Raw genomic sequence first — 21,322 nt, 5'->3', positions numbered from 1 at the left:
CTGTCAAAGACTTTTCAGATCCAGTATTAACACAACACAGGAAGGGTAAAAATTAACATCGAGGTTAGAATCACACCAATATTTTATGAACGGTTTTCAAAATCAACACTACGCACACAGTGACACCAAATGTTCTTATTTTTGTTATGCACTAATGTTTTAGTCTAGGATTCCTCATTGGCCAGGACTGGCAGAGTTAGTAATTAACCATGCAGACAGGTGCCTCATTGCATCTCTCAAGTTTACTACATTCGTACATCTGGAAAGTTATTCCATGGGCCAAGAGGCCCAAAACAGGCATTGTTGTACCATGGACCCCCCCCATTACAATAGTTCAAGTTTATTTTAAAGGTAGGATAGCAAACCTCTATAAGTAGCTTTTGTGTTGTAATCATGTGATCAAATGACATCATTACGACCAGTTCAAGCCATGAAACTTAAAGTTGTAATTATTATAGCTAAATACCTTATTTAACCTCCTAAGGCCCAAGCTGTTTTTTTTTTACATGCATTTTTTATTTCTCTTTGCTATTTGGGCTTATTAGAACCTGATTAGAATAAAAACTAAGCATCATCTTTTGATAAAATGTACTTTTAGAGAAAAAGTATGTCCACATATGTGGATTCTTGTTCCGAATTTCCATAAAATGCTGTCCACGCATGTGACCGCTAGGCCCTAGGAAGTTAAAAAAAAAATTTATTCACACAATCCATGGAAACCGTCAACGGGTCCAAATGCGCAATAATGAAAACGTTGAAAATGTTTTTTCTTGTTACTATGGCAACAGAAATGCCCCATAAGTCCGCTTCCGCAGACCGTTAACGAATTATCAAGCTGAGTTCTATAAAGGGGTCGTTTGAATCATGTGACAAACGATCACGCTCGTCACCCTCCTGTAACCAGTACTGTTTTGATCAGTACCAGGTCACACTGGAAACTTGTTCTTGACACAGCAATCCAACTTACTCAACTATCATTTTCACTCAAATGGAAATTCAAGATACAGGGCACATTTTAGACAAAAATATCATTTGACTTGCACTTAAAATATTTCCAACTGAGTCTTTTTAATAACTTTTAACGAGGAGCCTCAATTTTATACAGAAGTGAATTTTGGCGATGCTATAGTCTAAAAAAAAAACAAAAAAGTACAAGAAAGCTACTCTTTCGGGATTGCTCTCATAACTTGTTTTTTTTTTCCAAACATCCCAGGCAAATCAAATCTGCATCATGGTCAGCTGGTCCCTCTGAGTGGGACATCTCGGCAGGTCTGGCCCATGGACAAAGCGTGTATGTGCAGGTATGAGAAGGAAACAAGATCAACTGTAAGCTACTGCTCACTTACGTATCCCCCCCACTCGCGTCAGAATGCAAGCAATTGAAGGAATAGGACACTTATTATGAACGCTGACTTCAACAAATAATTAACCCTGAAACAAATAAAGAGCAGCGTTCTCCCCAGGTATTTCACATAGCATCCTGGTAAACGGTTAGTCTAGTTAACACCAGACCATATCACAAGTGAAATATGGTCTGGAATCCGCCTATTGAATTTCTCGTAGGGGAGGTGTGGTTTACGATTGTCAATGGCCGTTTATTGGACGTTGCGAATGTCTATCATTTGGCGTATACGTAGCCCATGGCCAATCATGGCAGTTGTACCCGGTGAAGTAGTTAGAGCAACGAAGAAGAGAAGGAAAGAGAAGGCAAAACAAAAATAGGAAAACAATGGCACCGAACGATTACTGCCGTTTGTGCAAGACAAAGCTTGATCGAAAGTTTGGTTCGTATCGCTTGCCGCCATGTTAAATGTGATCCGTAAACAGTCCCAAATAAACTACAAGCTTCCGTTTGTCGAGTAGTACGCGTCACCGTCTTTCCACCCCTCCCCACTCTCTGATTGGCTCCCTAACTCAGGCGAGCCTTTAGACCATAGTTTCCATGCTGTCTTTTCAGATCGGAACGATTGTGCAAAGCAGCATGGGATTTCCCAGGCTAGTAAACGGTCATTTTTTAAATAGCTTTTTGCTTCTTGAAAATCCACGCTATATGTTTCATAAATACATTGTCGGTAAACAGAAAGTCGATGTGCGACAGACCTGAAAATGGTATACACGGTATAGAACCCCAAGCTGAAGCTCGGTACCAAATATCAAGCTGTTGTGATTTATAGTTGCTGAGAAAAGTGTTACGAAAATTTTGTAAATCCACCAAAATGGTATACACTGTGTCAGGGGTGGGCAATTATTTTTCCCATGGGGCCACATGAGAGAAAGAAAATTTTGTGGAGGGCCGGATCAAAAGGCTGAACTAAATTCTGCATAATATTAATTGTATTTCTTTATATAAAGCAGTAAATAACATTGTTTTTACAAACTGGTAAAAGTATGGGAAAAACGAGGTTGCCTTACAAAAAATGTCATTTATTCAATCAAATTTCCCAAAACAATGGTTAACAAAACATGAACGTTTGTACCTTTTTTTTTTTCAGGTCACATTCACCCCAAAACACAATAAAGACATCACAATATTGTCTTTCTACTCCAAATATCAAGCAAGATACATCATATTATAATAATGATGCCCACATTTGTCATCTAATCACCTCATTTGGTGTTTTTCAGTTTTTTATTTGTTCAGTGAGAGAACTCTAGTCTCTGTTGGTCTTTAACGAGTGCATCAGATTCAGGTTGAATGTCTAAGATGGAGATGCGAAGCACAGCTGACAGATGATTATCGGTGAGAGAGGATCTATAGACCCTTTTCAGTCACGTGACCTTCGTAAACGCGACCACCATTTTGGACATGTAGCGGACTTCGGCTCGAATTGGTTTGAATGCGAGGAAGGCGACAAACGGAGAACATGCAAGAAAAAGGAGCGAGATACAGAAACACCTTCGCTATCCAGCGACGTAGGGCATTTACAGGGCGAGCAGAGGGAGAAATAACAGTAACGACACATTAGCAACGCCGTACAGAAATAACGGTTTATGGCACAGACCCTTTCGGTTCTCGCTCATCTAGCTGCTACAATGACTGCTTAGACTGCAACAATAATACCTAACACACATTTAAGTATCCGTCGTAAAGACGTGAAACTCATCGAGTGACGAGTGTGTTAATTGATAAGCTAACACAATCTAAAAGTAGACATACCATCACACTGCCCTGGCGCTGTGTACAGTTTACCTTCTATGGTTTGTGCACTCACTATTTGCCATTACTTTCTCCAACCGTTGTTACAGATTACAGGGAACGGCCTGGATTTAAGAGACAAATACATGTTCCTCTTGTTTTGAACATTTATTTGTAGGCAGTGCTTAATTTGTAAAGTGGGAGGTCCCGGAGCGCAGAGGATGAGCGGCTCCGGTGCGGGAAAAAAGAGGAGAGGAGAGGGGAGGGGGGCGCTGCATGTTGCATGTTTTGTAATAACACTGCAAATTAAGTTCATCTGCAGATATTTTGTGGATGTCGTTTCATGAGAGAAATCACCAACAAGACAGATATCAAAATCAGACATTAACACTAAATAAACTTGCATTTTTTTTATTTAATTATTATTATTATTTTTTTTTTTGTTACATAGTCAAGAGAGGTGTCGGATCACCGGATCCAGTGTAAATAGCTGCCGGAGCCAACGCCCGAGGTTCCGGAGCGCGCTCCGGCTTGCTCCCCCTCAAATTAAGCGCTGTTTGTAGGACACTGCCTCTGATCTGTCCTACAGTCTACCAACAGCAAAGGAACACAACGCTAACTAATAGCTACTACAGAAGAACAGAGGTTACAATGGGTTATTTTAGCCTATTTGGTTACACACTCGCCGCCACAGAATGTTAACAGCAATGTAATGCCTTTTCTGGCTAACTATTCGTCTTACCTCCAACAAAGTGGTCACTACACAAGCACTGGTATGCCGCTATCCATCTTCTCCGTCGGTCAGCATCTACCGGGATCCGATAAAATGATAACCCTTGCCTTGTTTGTTGATGGTTACTACATCCAGGTGCACAACAATATAGTGGCATGATGGAAGTCTTGCTGAAAATAAACACTTTCTTTGCTGCCGTTCCTCAATGTTGGCTGTGGTAAACTACTGGTAGTACACGTCCAAAATGGCGGCTGCGTTTGTCGTGACGTCACGTGAAAAGGGTCCATACCTGGATTTGTTAAACTTCATCACTGAAAACGTCGATTCGGTGTAGGTATCAGATCTACAGATCGGCTCGGGCTCCGGCGCCTGCTGGTGACGTCACACTATGTGATTGGCTGGATCGTTTGAAGGATGACGTACAAGTTTGTGGTTGGTCTGGACAAATTACGGAAGTAGTCATCGCGGGATTAGGTTTCGTGGAATTTCATGTCGCGCGCATTGCGTTTTTGTTGAACACAACTTCAAAATAAAAGCAATGCACATTCAGTCCATGCATGAGGTAAAATTAGAAAATGCGTTTATTTTGTAATTTCTAATTAACCTTACGCGGGCCGGTCAGAATGAACCCAAGGGCCGGATGCGGCCCACGGGCTGTAAAACGCCCAGGTCTGCACTGTGTGGAACCCCAAGCTGAAGTTAGGTACCAAGTGGCTATGATTTGTGGTTGCGAAGAAAAAAGGTGTTTCGGACAGACGGAGATACGGACGGAGGTAAACCCAATATACCCCCCCTCCTTCGGAACAGGGGTATAACAACAAGCCAACAGGAAACATGAGAAAGGTATTTTGAAAGACTATATGTGCCTGAGAATATCAACGACCTTGTTTTTTGTAACAGAGATGAAAGCCATGATACGACAATCCACATCGTAGATGCTTTATTTTCAGTCTGCCATTTCTGACTCAACTTCGTGGCTGTTCCAAAGCTGTGACCGTCTATGGATGATCGAATTTCAACATGGAGGTTTTCTTGTTTTACTAAACGTGGCATGGCATTGCACCCTGGAACAGCAACAGAAAGTGGCGTACCGTGAACAAAAATTTGACCCGAGTGTAGAAACGTGCTTGGTGTCCTTGGTTAAAGGTTAATCAATCAATCAATCCATGCAGAGAAATGGGTCTACGTCTCCAACACAACACACCACACCACACACACTGATGCTGTGCACTCACAGACTGTCAGGAGGAGCAGTCTTGCTCTCGCACTCCTCCAAGAGCAGGTACTCCTGCTCCAGCCCGCTTTGAGACACAGCCACATTAACACTATTGCACACATACACAGCAGTGGACAGACAGGTCATGGATGAACGCACGTACCGTCACATTAGTTTAAAAACAGCCGATATGCTTATCTGACACGACAGCACTAACACTGTAGTGGAAACACTAACACGAGGACACAAGAAGGTGAGGTTACTCATTACTGACCAATTTAATCATTACATCTGAAGGCCTGAGTGCACTTTATCATTCATCTGACTTGGTGTTTAATGTTTGGATCCGACTGGCGTTATTACTTGGACATGATTACGGAGCGTTTTATTGGTCTGTTATAGCGGACCATCTCAAAATACAGCCTGAAATGTATTTACTAGGGCTGTAACGATACACCCAACTCACGATTCGATTCGCGATTTTTGACCCACGATTCGATACGTCCACGATTTTTTTTTTTAAATGTTTTTTTAAAGTAGTAAATTTGACTTATTAACATTTATTTACTTACATTAACTATTTAATAACAAATAATTCAGACCACTGCAGAGAATGAGTAATATGTATGCAAAAATGAACAAATGTATATCCAAAGATTGTTTTATTTCTCAAAATAATACTGTTGAGCCGGAAGCTCTGTTTTTTTCGATTCTGAAAAAGTCATTTTTCCAAATCGTGTAAATCCGTTAAGATTTTTTTTTGGGGGGGTGGCTCTCTCACTGTCTCACTCTCATAGGGCCAATGATTTTCTGTGATCGCGGAAAACAGATGGAAATTACGGAATTTTTATGGTGAAACATTGCTCGCATGTCAAAATGTAACTGCCGCAGAAGGCTTCCGCCCAAGCAGACATGCCTTCAGTGTTGCCAGATATTGCTAACGTTTTCCACCCCAAAATATGTTCAAAACCAGCCAAAAAGCACCTAAACCCGCCCAATCTGGCAACACTGCATGCCTTTCCGGTCAAGTGATTGTGATTGGCTTGTGGCACACCTAGCCAGCCAATGAGCTGCTTGTTTACAGATTCGCTCCCCGCGTCGCAACCAGAATGGCGACCGCTTAAAAGAAATCAATGCTCTGCCAGTGGCGAGTGTGGACGTTGCGTGACTCGCAGAAGATTGTCGCAGGTCGGCGAAAAAACGACTTACTAATAGATATAAAAAAATAAAAGTAATTTAAGTAAGTTTAAAATGTAATTTAAATAAAAAGTAAAGTATTCATAAATTGAAGTTTGGAAGCGCCTCTGTTTTTGGGCTGAGGAGAAGTTTGAAAGGGTGTACCGCGATTCTGCCTTCTTGTATCGCGATACGGATCGTGGCTCTGCGTATCGCGATTTCGATACGCATATCGTTACAGCCCTAGTATTTACATACACTTTTTTTTTTTGACCTGATCAAATTCTCCACTTCAGTGGTTCTCATCCCTTTGGTGTCTGGCGGTGACACCCCACCCCCCCAAAAAAAATTTCTAAACCTCCTTTTTATACTAAACCAACTTCTGTTGCTCAGCATAGAGGATGAGTGAGGGATTTTTTTTTTTGGTCATGGCAAGGGCATTTCTAAAAAGGCATCAATAAAAAATTAAAACAAATAACTAAATGAGACGCTTCAGATACACGTGGTAATTCTCAAATTTTTGGGTGGCACCTTGTTAAAAACATCACGCAAAGTCTTTTGAGAAGAAAATCGTTCTTCTGGCATTTAAACCAGGACAACAAAGAAAAATATTCTTGATTATTCTATCCACATTCACTGGATATGAGCAATCGCGCACTCTGGCTACTCTACAACTAGAATATATCAGCTCATATACTGTGAGTAGAGAAAAACACAATGGTGGAGCACATCCAGTCTGGCTAACGCGACTGCAAAGCTCTACGAGCTATTGGTCTGGCCAAGATATTAAGCCCAACCATTTCCCAGAGCCCGTGGTTGACCCGCCTCCCTGAAATGCCTCAGTTTGCTACTGGTCGAAGCCAGAAAAGGCTGTGACGAAGCTTAAACCAATCACATCACTCTTTCCTCTGACGTATGCGACGTGACGGGGCTAACTTGTAGATTAAACTCTTACCGAAGCCGGTCGGGAGCAAGGCGAAAACGTCCTTCCTTTCAATAAATACCTCCAGGGCTGCTCTTTGCTCCGTTTTCAATGAGAACTTGCTCCATGTTCGTAATGTTTCTAGTGAATGAAGCGCTTCCGGCATAGATTCCGTAAACAATCTATGGCTTCCAGTCGCAGTTCTACTACGTCACTGCCTTGAACACGCCTCTACCCAGGGCCGTTGGAGATGCTCAAAGTTGATTGGTTCCCGATTTTTCGGGAGCTTGGAAGAGCTGTAGATAGCTTGCCTGGCCAGACTAAGCTCGCAACAGGCCCTCATGTTGCGTCACGCTTAGGATGGGCGGGCCCAGGCTAGAGCACATCAAGTCAGATGTATCACTGTCAAAGTATTGAAAAGAAACAGAAATGGCTAAAAGAATATAGTTGTCTTCCCCCCCACAAAAAAAAAAAATCTCTGGTTCCACACTCCAGCCCAGTCAGTGGCTGTAATGCACCTTTAAGTTGGTTTGCCAACTGCCAAAAAAAAAAAAAACCCTAAAGAAGAAGAAATAAAAACTACTCAAAAACAAAACCCCAACAAATATACACACACAAAAGCAGCAAAATATGGAATAAAAGTATTTGATGGCAAGAACTTTTTTTCTCCAAGACTCATTATCGCATTTTTCACAAATTGCTACTGTCATTTCGCTAGTTTTACATTCGAAGCGGAACTGATTTTGTCAGACGTTTTGTACCAAGTTTTCATCAGATTCACAAAAAAATTAAAATGCTCAGTTTCTTAAAATCCAGTGAATGTGGTTTGAATAAAACAGTTATTCCACTTAATCTCGTCCTACATGGCTTGTACGAGATGAGACAGCCTACAGAAATGGCAGGATGGTTCTTCACCCCTTAATAAAAACCCACGGGTGGGCCTTGAATGCCCAATCCGACACCCGGGACACACCACTTGATCATGCCTGGTTTGAAATGAGAAATGTTTATTAAATCGCAGGGTTGATTTCATGCAATTTGTTTTCAAGGCATTCGTCCCATTCAGCCTGCCACGTCCTTATAACACAAGATGCCAGCGCAGGTCCGAGTTCTGAGCGCAGGGGACGTGACCACTTGGCTGTTGTAAACGTGTTACACTCAGTGCGTTTACATGCACATCCAAATCGAGCTACTGTCTATAATCGAGCTAAGGGTCCCAGCAGGGGTGCCAGAGAAATCCAATCCTACATGCACACAAGGAAATCGAGCTATTGTGTGAGGCACATTGCGCACCCGAGCCACAGGTGGCGCTACACGCCCCATCGTGTTGGTACACTTCCGGTTGTCGTCATGAAGAGCTATTCAAGAGTATAAACAAAGTTATCAGTGCCGTGTTCAGAACAACATCGAGAGAGAGAAGATGGACAACAACATTGTCATGCCGACCGAGGCTGTTGTGTTTCCCGCTTGTGGTCTCGTCACTCCCGGAAGGGGCAGTGCTGAAGTAAGTAGCTCGACTACGTAGCTCGATAGGGTTTACATGCACTAAGTAGCTCGGCTACAATCGCATAATCTAGGTCGCGTAGCTCGATTACGAGAAATCCAGTTCGGTTCGATTTCAGCCGAGCTAAGGTGTTTCCATGGCATTTAGAACTTCGATTTTCTCTATGTGCATGTAAACGCACTGACTGGTGCTACTCCACCAAAGCTCCTATCGTACATTTAAACACAGCCCAATGTGGCATTGCTGACGAGAACTAAATCAAAAACAAATAACACACACGACAAACACTGACAACGTATCATATTTAACGGAAAGGTCTTGTTGGATGTTTGAAAACAGCTGATTTATACTGCCAAGCTCTGAAACTGATATTTATAGACCAGGCAATCGTACTAGAAAAATTTCAAACTAACATGACTAGAGCTGGGTTAGAGTCGTTTATTAGATTTTCAATAGTGCCTGCTTGCTTCTTTCATGATCATCCATCATCGGCATTTCAAATGCTCGCGCGAACATCTATCTGACAGATTTTAAATACGAGATGGAAAAGATACAATGATGTGATATCTACCATGACACTGCACTCCAAGCTCTTTTTATAACTTGCTTTGATATCCAAGATCTGTTACTTCAAACATTTACCCATCCATTAATCTCGCAATAAAAATCTATCCATCAAGTCCATTTATAGCATCCCATCCGTCCTTCCTGTTCTTACCTGCTGGGCTCGGGTTTCTTGCTCTCACAGTGGAGCAGCAGTAGGTAGTCCTGTGTGTCATCGAGGCTGGAGGAGGAGTCCAGGTGTCCAACGTTGACCGGCTGGTACGGAGGGGGCACGTTGGGCAGTGTGGAGGATCCCATCAGCCCAGATCGAGGAGGTACATCCACCACCAAACCTCCAGCCACCGTAGCCTGCTGAGACGCCTTCGCCGAGTCTACGCACACAGATTGGTTTGGGTTCAGCAAACTAAACACAGTCTGAGAATAAAATACTGTCAATTCCTTCTATATTTTAATGAATGCCCAATTATGCTATTCGAGTAATTCCCAGACTAACAATAAAACTTGGACAATAAGAGGTTCATCTTAAAAGGGGTCGCTCTCTCTCTCTCTCATGCATTCAACCACCAGGACAAGGATCAACATGAACCACTGGATCTTGGGGTTTTTGATCATTGTTCAGTCATTTGAAAGACAAACGTGAGAGTAACTAAAGTAAAATCAGCTATATTACTCATTATACACATGGGCCACTTTTTCCATGGAATAAAAACGTCTTCTATTCCCTTCTAGCGGGTTTATTGACATACAATATCATATCGCTTATCCTCCATGTATTACGCCACTCTCCCCAATGGAGAATGAGCATGCAATATTGTTATAATATTGCATGTTGTCAAGACAATATGACCTCATACACAAAGATCCAATGACAAAACTTTTCTGTTGCGCATGTGCACAATCATTTCTTTGTTGGCCAGGAGAGAAAGAAGACTGGGTTAATCCAGTGCTCGGGTTAAGCACTAAATAAATAAACTAGGGCTGTCAAAGTTAACATAACGCGTTAACGCGATCTCAATTTATTGTGATTAAAAAAAAAAAAATAGTGCCGTTAACGCAAATTCTAATTTGGCCCTGCGAGTCACCCGTAGTTCCTGTTGAGGCTTGTCGCGCGCTGCTTCAATAAGAGTGAGAGTGATGGAGAAAGGCATAGACATATAAACAGCCGCTGCCTTCTGCGTAGAATCATACGTCATCCTCGCCGCCACATTGGATGGGGCAAAGTCTAGACAGTAGCGGAGAATAAAGATGCCTCATTCATGTGCTGCGTTTAACTGTACCAACAGGTTTATCGTCCAAACGAGATCACATGGGATTACCTTTCACAGGTGAGACTGGAAAAATACTTTTCAATACTGTTCCTTCAGTTTCCCAGCTCATCTCCACCGGGGAGGTGTAGAGTTATAAGCAGTGAGAATTAGATAACACAGTGCCACACTATGATGAACGTTTTTGAACGTATGATGAATGTTTTTAACCTTTCTGAATGTGAAGGAATCAGTGATGTATTTTGTTTTGGTATGATGTTAGAACCTGGCCGAACTCAGTTTGGCGGTCATTCATTGAGAGTAGGTCTGTGTGGTGACTCAATAAATAAAACAGTACATTTTTATTTTCATTCACTATTTCCAGTTTTTCCACTATTTCCATCATTTATCATATTCAGTCTTGTAGGTTGGTTATTGTGGCCTCAGGTTTTGGTAGCTTGCTACGGTATGCTGACTGATTAGCTTACCTGAGCTATCGATCGCGTATCTGTCGCTAGTTTGCAGTGTACAGGGTATTTCACACACTATTTATAACCATCACATTAAAAGTTGTGTGTTGTTTTGATGCCTGTTTGTTTCCCAAATATATACGTGTGTGTGTCTTAATGGGTGAATAAAAGGCATCGAGTTAAATATTGTAGAAAGGGGCTTTATGAAGTTCAGTCCATTTACTTGCATTGGTTTACGGGGAAGATTTGCCACATCCAATATGGCGGACACTCTGACATATCCCAGCAACGGGGCCACCAGCTCAATGCGGCGTCTATGTAACATTTCACTTTAAAAGCCTTATTCATTTACATAGATTTAAAAAAAAAAAAAAAAAGATTAATCGCGATTAACTATATGAAATCCTGAGATTAATCACGATTAAATTTTTTTAATCGTTTGACAGCCCTAAAATAAACTGAAAGTAAAGACGCAGTGAACATTTGAAAGGCTACCTAAACTTCATTATACATTCTTCAGACATATTTACAAGAGAAAAACATACCAACGGACATCGAAAAACTGGAAAAGAGACACGTTGGAGATGTAAAACTTCCACACTAGCGAGCGACTGACATTTTGTTCACAAACACGCCCGCGAGGTTTGCTTCATTAAAAGCGGAAGATTTAAAGAGAGAGGTGTGCTGAACACCCAAAAGGCTACAAAAACTTCACTGGATATTCTTCATGCATATTTACAAGAGAAGAAAAAAAAAAAAAAACAGACCAGTGGACATCGAAAAACTAGAAAAGAAAACAATAGCAGAAATATTGTCAAAGCTCTACTTGGAAGTGAGGGAAAGTGACAGAGACTTTTACAAGAGGACGTCACTCATGGACTTCACTCAAAGCCCTTTTGTTTTCAACAACTGCAATGGAACAATTAACTCCGACCAAAAGTAACTGAACTTGAACTGTCTACCTGGATATAGCTTGGATACAAGTCGGGTTGTTGTTCAGGCTTTTTAGACTTGTACCATTTTTATCATTAGAACTTAGTGCAGTACATTGACTTGAGAATATTAAATTACATTCGATCAGAATCGGCATTCAATATTGCCAAGTCCCCCCCGCTCTTAACTTTTTGTAAAATCTATAATTGTTCCATCGAATGTGTATATATAATAAGAATAATGGCTTTTTTCGTGGTCTATCAGATATATTCCATTCAGCTACTCGTCTTCAACTCATTCAGCATCATGCTAGCTGAAGGGAATATATCTGATATACCACTCAACGCCAGCCAATATTATTTCAGTGTTACACATTTAACATGGAAGTGCAACAACTTTATTTTCTCAACACTACCCAGGTGCTGCAGTCTGCCAACAGTTGAAGAGGGATGGGGCACCATGTGCGAATATGACTTTGTTTCATCATTAAAAACGAGCAGAAAATCATAAATTCACCCCAATATCCGAAGACCTTTCTACGATACATGACGCAAATCATGATCCATTTGCTGTTCAGCTTTCCAGGAGTTTTATTTGTGATCCCAGAGAAAATCAGCAGCGTTTCTGCATAGAACTGATGAATGACTTCCTCTTTGCAGAATACAGTTTCAGGTTGCATTTCTGGATGCAGCAGTGGACCGCGTTAAGTGACTACGGTTTTCTGAAGTACTCCCAAGCCCATGTGGCTATATTTGTCATATTAGCATGATAGTTACGCCTCTTCAATGGTGATTTCCGACCTCGCCCTTTATGCACTGAGAGGTCTAAATTTCCTGAACCTTTTCACAATATTATGTCCTGTAGGTTTTTGAAAGACCTAAAATCTGGCGCTGAGAAAATGTTTTTTGAATTGACGAACAATCCTCTCAGGAATTTTGGCATAAAGGGAGTGAGCCACGACCCATCTTTATTTGGAAAAATTGACCCTTTGGTGCTGCTCCTTTTATACACAATCATGTTACCAATTAACCTGCTTATTGTGGAGTCTTCCAAAATGGCGTTACTTGAATATCCTATAAACTTTTTCGGTTTTATTTTGCTTCTGTCCCAACTTTTTTTTTTTTGAGTGTGAAGCAAATTCTATCTTCGTTTATACTTACAAATCAAGTTAATCAGTAAAATTACTGAAAATCTGTCAATTAAATAAAAAAGGTTCACACAAATTAACAAATCACAGATTTTTTTTTATTGCATTTTAGAAAGCATCCCAACTTTTCTGGAGATGGGGTTTGTTGGGTGTGTGTGTCATTTAACACTAAAAAGCAGGAAAGCTAAAAAAAAAATTCAAATTTGTCATCACTCAATTTTACGGAAGCCACAAGAGGCCCTTCATATAATCTTTTTTTATTCACCTTGTTATCCCGAGATAATGACATAATTAATTCAGGATCTCGAGAAAACACCACAACTAATTTGAGATCTCGAGAAAACAAAACCGTGATTCCGCGATAACGACATAATTCAGGATCTTGAGAAGAAAACAACTAATTCGAGATCTCGAGAAAACAAAACAATTATTCCGTGATCTCGAGAAAACAAAATTATTTCGTGATCGAGAAAACATCTGAGATTTCTAGCAGAGCTGCGCCCCCTGTGGGTCAGACAACCAAGACTTAAATTGGCGGACATGTAACAGAGCAGAAATGGCTTTTTACGATGCCTTGAGAGAGAGAGAGAGGGGGGTCCCAGAGGAGATTATTCCAGACATTCTAATGACCAAAGTTGCGTCTATACAGAATGAGAAATAGCCCCAAAGTCTCAAGTCTCTTGGCGCACCTGAATGAATCATTTCTCAGCTGTTTACTCGAGATCATGAAATAATTGTTTTGTTTTCTCGAGATCACGAATTAGTTGTGTTGTTTTCTCGAGATCCTGAATTAATTATGTCATTATCTCGGGATAACAAGGTGAATAAAAAAAAAAGGATTATATGAAGGGCCTCTCTCGGCTTCTGTACAATTTTAAAGATTCAGTACAAAATTTTAACTTACAAAATCATCCAGGCTTTTAAAAAGTTGTTTTAAAAATGCTATTAAAAATAGCATGATCCCATATCAAAACTATTCAGTCAGATTGCCCAGTCCTGATCATCACTAACCCAAATGCATAAATGTGTCATACACTTGTACATTACATTTTCTGTGGCGTGGTACAAATGAAGGTTAAAGGCCCCGTCTACAGGGTGACAGAGATCATAACAGTCACTTTTTAACTTCTCAAAGATGGAGAAACGTTAAAAATCCTGATTTTTCCAAATAAATTTGAGTATGTGCGCTGTGATTTTGAATGTTTTATAAATAGACCATCACGCCCAATGACCACTTTGTTACACTGCAGTCGTAATTTCTTATTTGACGTTTACAATTTATTTTCCCTATTTCACCATTATGTTCACAATTTATGACGGCACCCTCATGCTCGGTCCACCGACTGAACTGTCGTGCTTATAAGACCGTTTTCACATCTTTTCTGCATTATTGTGTGCACAGACACATTTTCCAAAATGCTGCTGTGGATGGTATTCGTTATCCATGTCCATGCGTCCAAGACCAAAGTCATTTCAATAAACTATTTTAGTCTAGCCACATTCACTGGATATGAGCAATTGTGCGCTCCGTTTGGCTACTCTACGACTAGGCTATCAGCTCATATACCGTGAGTCGAGAAAAACAAAATGGTGAAGTGCATCAAATCAGATACATCACTATCAAGTATTTAAAAGAAACCGAGCTAAAAGAATATCGTGTCTCTCTCCCAGATACTGTATCTCCTGTTCCAGACTCCAGCCCAGTCGGTGGCAGTAATGTACCTTTTAAGTTGGTTTGCCAACCACCAAGAAGAAAATGGCGGAGTGTGTTGCTGAACCAACCGAGGATGAAATAAAAACTACTCAAAAACAAAACCCCAAAAATACGAAAAAAACAAAAACAAAATATGGAATAAAAGTATTTGATGGTAAGAACATCTCTTATTTTTCACGAATTATAGCATTTTTCACAAATTGCTCCTGTCATTTCGCCGGTTTTACATTCTAAGCGGAAATGATTTTGTCGGACGCTTTGTATAAAAGTTATTTATTTATCGAATTTGCAAAAAAATAAAAGTTTAAAAAGTGCTCCGTTTCGCAAAATCCAATGAATGAGTGGAATAACTTATTCTATCCACAATCTCATCGTACATAGCTTATAGCCAACTCGGTGCTACGCGCCTCATCGGCCATCAGCTCATGTACGACTCGATTTCATGGAATAACTTAAACATATTTAAAATATTTAAATAATATTGGCTGGTGTTGAGTGATGCATCAGATATATTCCATTCAGCGAGCATAATATTGAACGAGTCGAAGACAAGTAGCTGAATGAAATGAAATATCTGATACACCATAAAAAAGCCAGTATTATTATTATACATACACATTTGGGGCGGCACGGTGGTGTAGTGGTTAGCGCTGTCGCCTCACAGCAAGAAGGCCCGGGTTCGAGCCCCGTGGCCGGCGAGGGCCTTTCTGTGTGGAGTTTGCATGTTCTCCCCGTGTCCGCGTGGGTTTCCTCCGGGTGCTCCGGTTTCCCCCACAGTCCAAAGACATGCAGGTTAGGTTAACTGGTGACTCTAAATTGAGCGTAGGTGTGAATGTGAGTGTGAATGGTTGTCTGTGTCTATGTGTCAGCCCTGTGATGACCTGGCGACTTGTCCAGGGTGTACCCCGCCTTTCGCCCGTAGTCAGCTGGGATAGGCTCCAGCTTGCCTGCGACCCTGTAGAACAGGATAAAGCGGCTAGAGATAATGAGATGAGACATACACATTCCTTTCAGGTCTTCAGCGCGTCTTTCTCTTTCAAAATTCCCTCAAAACCTTTCATATTTAACGAAGCAAACCTGGTGGCCATGTTTGTTTACAAATTGTTACAGTCGCTCACTTGCTAGCGCAGAAGTTTCACATCTCTGACGTGACATCATGTCTTGACAACCATTCAATATCAAACAATATTCAAGACTCATTCTCCACCGGGTCGAGTGACGTTATACACATAGGATAAGCAATATGCGAACAATATTGCATGCTATCAAGCCGAATGAATGAAACCCACTCGAAGGGAATAGAACACGTTTTTATTCCATGGAAAAAGCGTCCTGCATGTACAATAATGCAGAATAACGAATGTCTGGAGGAGCCTGTTGGACTGGATTAAGGTGGTGTTTACATTAGACCGTATCAGCGGATCATCAGATTAACGTTTTTAAAACGATTCGCGTGCACACAGCAACGCCAATACACGGATACGCTAATCACATGACTAATTAGACGGCACGTCACATGATCCCAGTGCATATCGGGCATGCGCAAGTCACTCACCACTTGCAAGTGGAAGGATGGCAAGCGAACACCTTCTCCAGCAGATAAACACACCTGGCTGTGATGTTCATGTTCTCACTGAGTTTAAGCGCCTGAAGGAGGTAAATAAGTTGAAATGTGTAAATAAACCTCAGTGCGGCTCAGCGCTTCCTCCTGCGCTCCAAATCACTCCGCCCTGAACAGCGAGTGCCCTCTGGAGGGTGCGCACTCCGGCCCTGCGCAGCTCACAGAGCGCGAGTGAAGCGCACGAGTAGTGATTCGGGACTGAGCCGCTGTGTGTGTGATCCCAACGCCAGCGAATCAGGAAGGTGGATGTCACAGTGACGTTGGCCCAATCCCAATTCTAATTTCTACCCCTCCCCCTCCCCCTCCGCCTTCCCCTTGGCCCTTCCCCTTGAAACTGAGCTACAAGGGATAGGGCTTGAAATTCAACCCCTACGTATTGGGATAGCCCTTCAACGATCGCATACGTCATCGCGTACCTCCGTCAGCGTTTACGTTAGCAAAACGCGACCAAATGCGTCATTGGCTGCGACCAGCCGCTACAGTCAGAGCCAGAAATCTCTGCTGGCAGGGTGTGATTTGTTAACTAACACCACTGAATGGGATATCTTTGGCGCTTCGTGCACCACATCCGACAGAATGAGGTGTCAGAACACTCATGTAAACAATAAAAGCGAGAATAACAGAACAAAACGTACGCAGTAAAGCAACCGAAAACAATACTCACTCCCAAAGCTTTTTAGCAGCAGCTTGGATTTCAGAAATCGCTGCTCATTCTCAGCTCGAAAGCGAATCAAGCGGCGTTTCCTCTGGATAACAACTAAAACACGTAAATAATGGAGAAAATACATTTATGACAATCTTTCGCCGCGGGAACCGCCATCTTTCTGAAATCCGCATGAAATCTCGCTGAAATCCGCATGGCATTGTGGGAAATCACTCAAACCCCTTCGTTCGGAGTCAGCTCCAGGAAAATCTCCGTTTGGAGGGGTACAGAAGCCCTACCCCTTCCCCTACCCCTCCGCGTTAACTGGGATTGGGATACCCCTACCCCTTCACGTGAACGCGCAAAATGGAGGGGAAGGGCCAAGGGGTTGGTCCAAGGGGTGAAATGGGATTCGGCCGTTTTCCAATGACGTCAGCTAGAGCTCAGCACAGCGTTTCCTCGTTCCTCAATGTTTACACAGCACCGGATCAGATACGTACTGGGTTGAATACGTGGGCCCTGGCGGATTCAAGTCGTTCCGCCTGTGGAGTCGTTTCCCGGCGTTTTAATGTGCACGGACAGTGCATCCGCGATGAAAACGAGACGGATACGGTCTAATGTAAACACCACCTATGAGACTGGCTTAAATCACAGGCAGTACACAGTCATGTTTATGGCGAATACGCTGTATGTAGATGACACACAGGACTGTGGCTCGGACTCGTTTCTCATGAAGCTGCCATGAGTCATTTTTCTGAAGGGCAGCACGTGTCTATGTACCTGAGAGAATGTCACGCGCGCACAGCTCTGAGTCAAAGCCAATGTCAGTGCATCATCCATCGCCGTGCACAAAAAAAAAAAAAAAAAAAAAATTCAGTGAAATTGAAAGTTTGTGCAAGATGTAAATAAAATGTTCGCGACTGCATCTTTTCCAGGTGAATAGAACAGCTCCTGTTTATCTCTGGCCTTTTATTATATATTAAATATAACTTCAAAGGAGCCTTTTCTCAAGGTCTCTGAATGGCATCTCTGTGCGGACTCACTATTCAAAACTCCGCAGCTTTTCGCCAACACACACCCCCACTCACTCAGTCTTTTACATGATCCTACAAAGTGCAGGCTTTTCAAGGCTGACTGAGTCAGAAGGATTGCACTCTGTTTCTCTCTTGACCCTCCATTCCCTCTTCCTCTCTCAATCCCCCCGACTCTGTCCGTTTTATCAGGCAGAGCTGCTGATTCATTCCCACACTTGGAAAATCCCCTCTTCTCGCTTGTTTTCCCACCACTCGCTCCACTATGCCAACAACGCTACAACTACGCGACAAGCTGCAGGTCCGGGGATCAGTGCGGCTGATGTGCTTCTGAGCAGTGAGCTCGCTCCTTGCGCCTGAGACCGGGGGTCAGGAAGGTCACGAGACGGCCTTGTCCCAATCAGTCTCCTCAAACCAGTGAAGAAATCAGCGCATCGAGGAAGAGACCTGGCACAATTAAAAACTGTGGGTGGAGTGCGATTTGGGAGAGAGAGAGAGAGAGAGAGAAAACACTTTGCTTGTTCATAAGCTGGGGTCAACAGAGTTCAGGATCAGTCACGATGCAGCACCCTGGAGCAGCTGAGGTTCAACCTCAACACACACACACACACACCATCACTGTTCAGACCAGAATCGTAGCTTCTAATAACCGAGATAGCAACACTGACAAACAAAAAAGAGCAGCATCTCCGAGCACAGCGAGATGAAGACGAGTGAAGCGAGACTTCCGATTAAGCTGGTGGTCTGGGGGCCGCCGAGGGCCCCAGAATCCAAAATTCAGGGAAGCTCAGAGATGCAATCTAAGCCATTTTGAGCTACTTTTTGAGGAAAAGAAATGCAGGGCTGTAGTACTCGAGTCTAACTCATGCCCTAATTTTAATGACTTGTGCACTGATGACTCTTTTTTTCTTGAATTTTCTTAACATGCCATAATAATCTGCCAAAAGACATTTATATCTACGTTAATTTTTATACTAATTTCATGCAAGAAAACACACATTCACCTGTTCATACGCCACGTTCAGGAACAAACTAACGTCAAATGGCGCTAAAATGCCTGGAGAGAACGCCTCTCGGATTGTCCGCTTTGCTTATACAGACTTCTCGTGCAGTGGGGGGAAAAAAATAAAAAATAAAAATGTGCTGCTGTGTGTTCGATATGTTGAAGAACTATCGAGGAGACGACCTCGAACTTCAACCATTTGGTAAGACTCCACCCAGAGAAGGAAGTGACACGCTATGTTATTTGCCCTGTTGATAGTGGGCGGGGCTTGCTGAGCGATGAACTAGCTAGTGTGAACCCTCTCATGTTATTTGCCCTGTTGATAGTGGGCGGGGCTTGCTGAGCGATGAGCAAGCTTTTTATCTGTAGCCTATTAACTAAAAGGGGCAATCGAGCAGTAACGTTAATCCGATGCAGTAGCAGAGACGGTTTCACATAAAAGCAGCAACAGCCACCGTCAAATGGTGCAGTTGGAATCTTGTTCTTGGACTCGACCCAAAAATTTTTTAAATGACTAGGACTTAAACACTCGTGACTGGACTCGGACTCGAGGTTTAGTGACTTGACTACAACACTGCTGTACAGTACAAGCTCAACTGTCCAAAAACTCTGGGGGGGGGGGGTATCTAAAGCTTCGGTCACAACCAGCCGTACGTGTTCCTACGGCCGGTCTAAGTGCAAAAAACGCAAGAAATGCACGGAGGGCGTGCGTGTGACGTGCTGATTTTCTAGCCGTAGACTGGCCGCAGAGGTTCTTTGTCATGTCAAACAAACTCTACGGGCGCTTACGGTTTTTTCAGGTTGCAAGACAAACTTACGGCCAATGTGCGTCTTTCTCCACGAACCAAAAAAAAAAAAAAAAAGCAGCGATTTGGGAAACGCCAAAAATCGCACGGCCGGTTGTGACTTAGGCTTAACTAATGGCCCTTTTCCACTACCCTTTTTCAGCTCACTTCAGCTCGCTTCAGCTCACTTCAGCCCGACACGGCTCGCGTTTCGACTACCAAAAACCAGCACGACTCAGCTCGCTTCAGCCCTGCTTAGCCCCTAAAACTCTCACCGTTTTGGAGTAGGGCTGAAGCGAGCCAAAGCGAGCCGAGTGAGGCTGGGGGCGTGAGCAGACACTCCCCTGTGCACTGATTGGTGAGGAGGAGTGTCCTCACATGCCCACACGCCCCGCGAGCACACTGGGATCTGTAAACACCGTAAACCCGGAAGAAGAAGAATTACGAATTACGAGAATTTCTGAAGCCTTATGCGCCTCGCCTCATCTATACGCTCTTGCCAGTATCAGTTGGCGTTGTCGGTGACAACAAGCCACAGAACCAAGACCAGCAACACTAACGACTCCATGTCCATGTTTATTGTTTACTATCCGGGTCGTGAGACTACCGCTTAAAAGATCACTGTCACTGTTTGCGCTGCTTAACGACATCACGTGACGTCCACCCACTTTCGCTAACTCCACCCAATGTGTCCACCCACTTCCAGCCAGCACGGTTCAGCGCGGTTGTAGTCGAAATGCAACTCCAACAGCCCCACTCAGCCACGTTTGTAGTGGAAAAGCGGCATTAGAGGATGTTCAGATAATCGAGCTTGTCCTGTAAAACCCATGTTTCAGCAGTTTCATCATGATCAATGACAAAAGCCGGCGTAAAAGACAAAAGATTTATGTTTAGGCCTTCTAATAAAATTAATACTGGAGTTACTTCCTGAACTGTGCACCAGTCTAATCAAGTCAAGACTGAAAGCTACCCATCCATACAACCTTTAGTTCAACTGAACATGCTGAAGTTACGGAGATCATTTGTTATATGTAGCTGACTTTGTTTTCTCCAGCGTACTTCTGTTGTATGACTTCATATCCGACACTAATTTGTGAGAGAATTCGAAAGTTACAGTTCTGGAACACGACCGACGAAGACCGTTTACTTCCGGGAAGACAACTACGCATCACTCAGCACTGCATTGAACATGCGCCGTGATTGGCCGAGACCATGAATTCATGCGGTCACCTCTTGGCCAATCACAGTGCAGCCAACATAAGGATACGGAAATCCCCAATGACGCGTTGAACAGTCCGAACGCCGAAAAAAAAAGTTGATTCAATCGATCCACGGGCAAAACCGGTTGAAAAACGCATCATTTTCAGGTCTACGTGTAGCACCGTAATTGTGCTTCAAATCTGCAGCTGTGATGCCCGAATCTTTCATGTTGGCATCTCTGCAATAACTTTTCCAACTGCTATTATTCAGAAGACACAAT

General features: G+C 42.7%; 1 protein-coding gene across 3 annotated transcripts in view; it reads right to left on the bottom strand.

Moving 5' to 3' along the window:
- Positions 1-21,322, bottom strand: part of gab1 (GRB2-associated binding protein 1) — a 214,543-nt gene that overhangs the window by 30,476 nt on the left and 162,745 nt on the right. For all 3 annotated transcript variants that reach the window (XM_060926527.1, XM_060926526.1, XM_060926525.1), the window contains exon 4: positions 9,406-9,622. In XM_060926527.1, the coding sequence (XP_060782510.1) occupies positions 9,406-9,622 (217 nt within the window). The remainder of the gene's footprint in view (positions 1-9,405; positions 9,623-21,322) is intronic.

This window comes from Neoarius graeffei, chromosome 7 (genome assembly GCF_027579695.1).
Source record: "Neoarius graeffei isolate fNeoGra1 chromosome 7, fNeoGra1.pri, whole genome shotgun sequence".
Classification (NCBI taxonomy): domain Eukaryota; kingdom Metazoa; phylum Chordata; class Actinopteri; order Siluriformes; family Ariidae; genus Neoarius; species Neoarius graeffei.
This window is presented reverse-complemented; position numbering and strand designations above follow the sequence as displayed.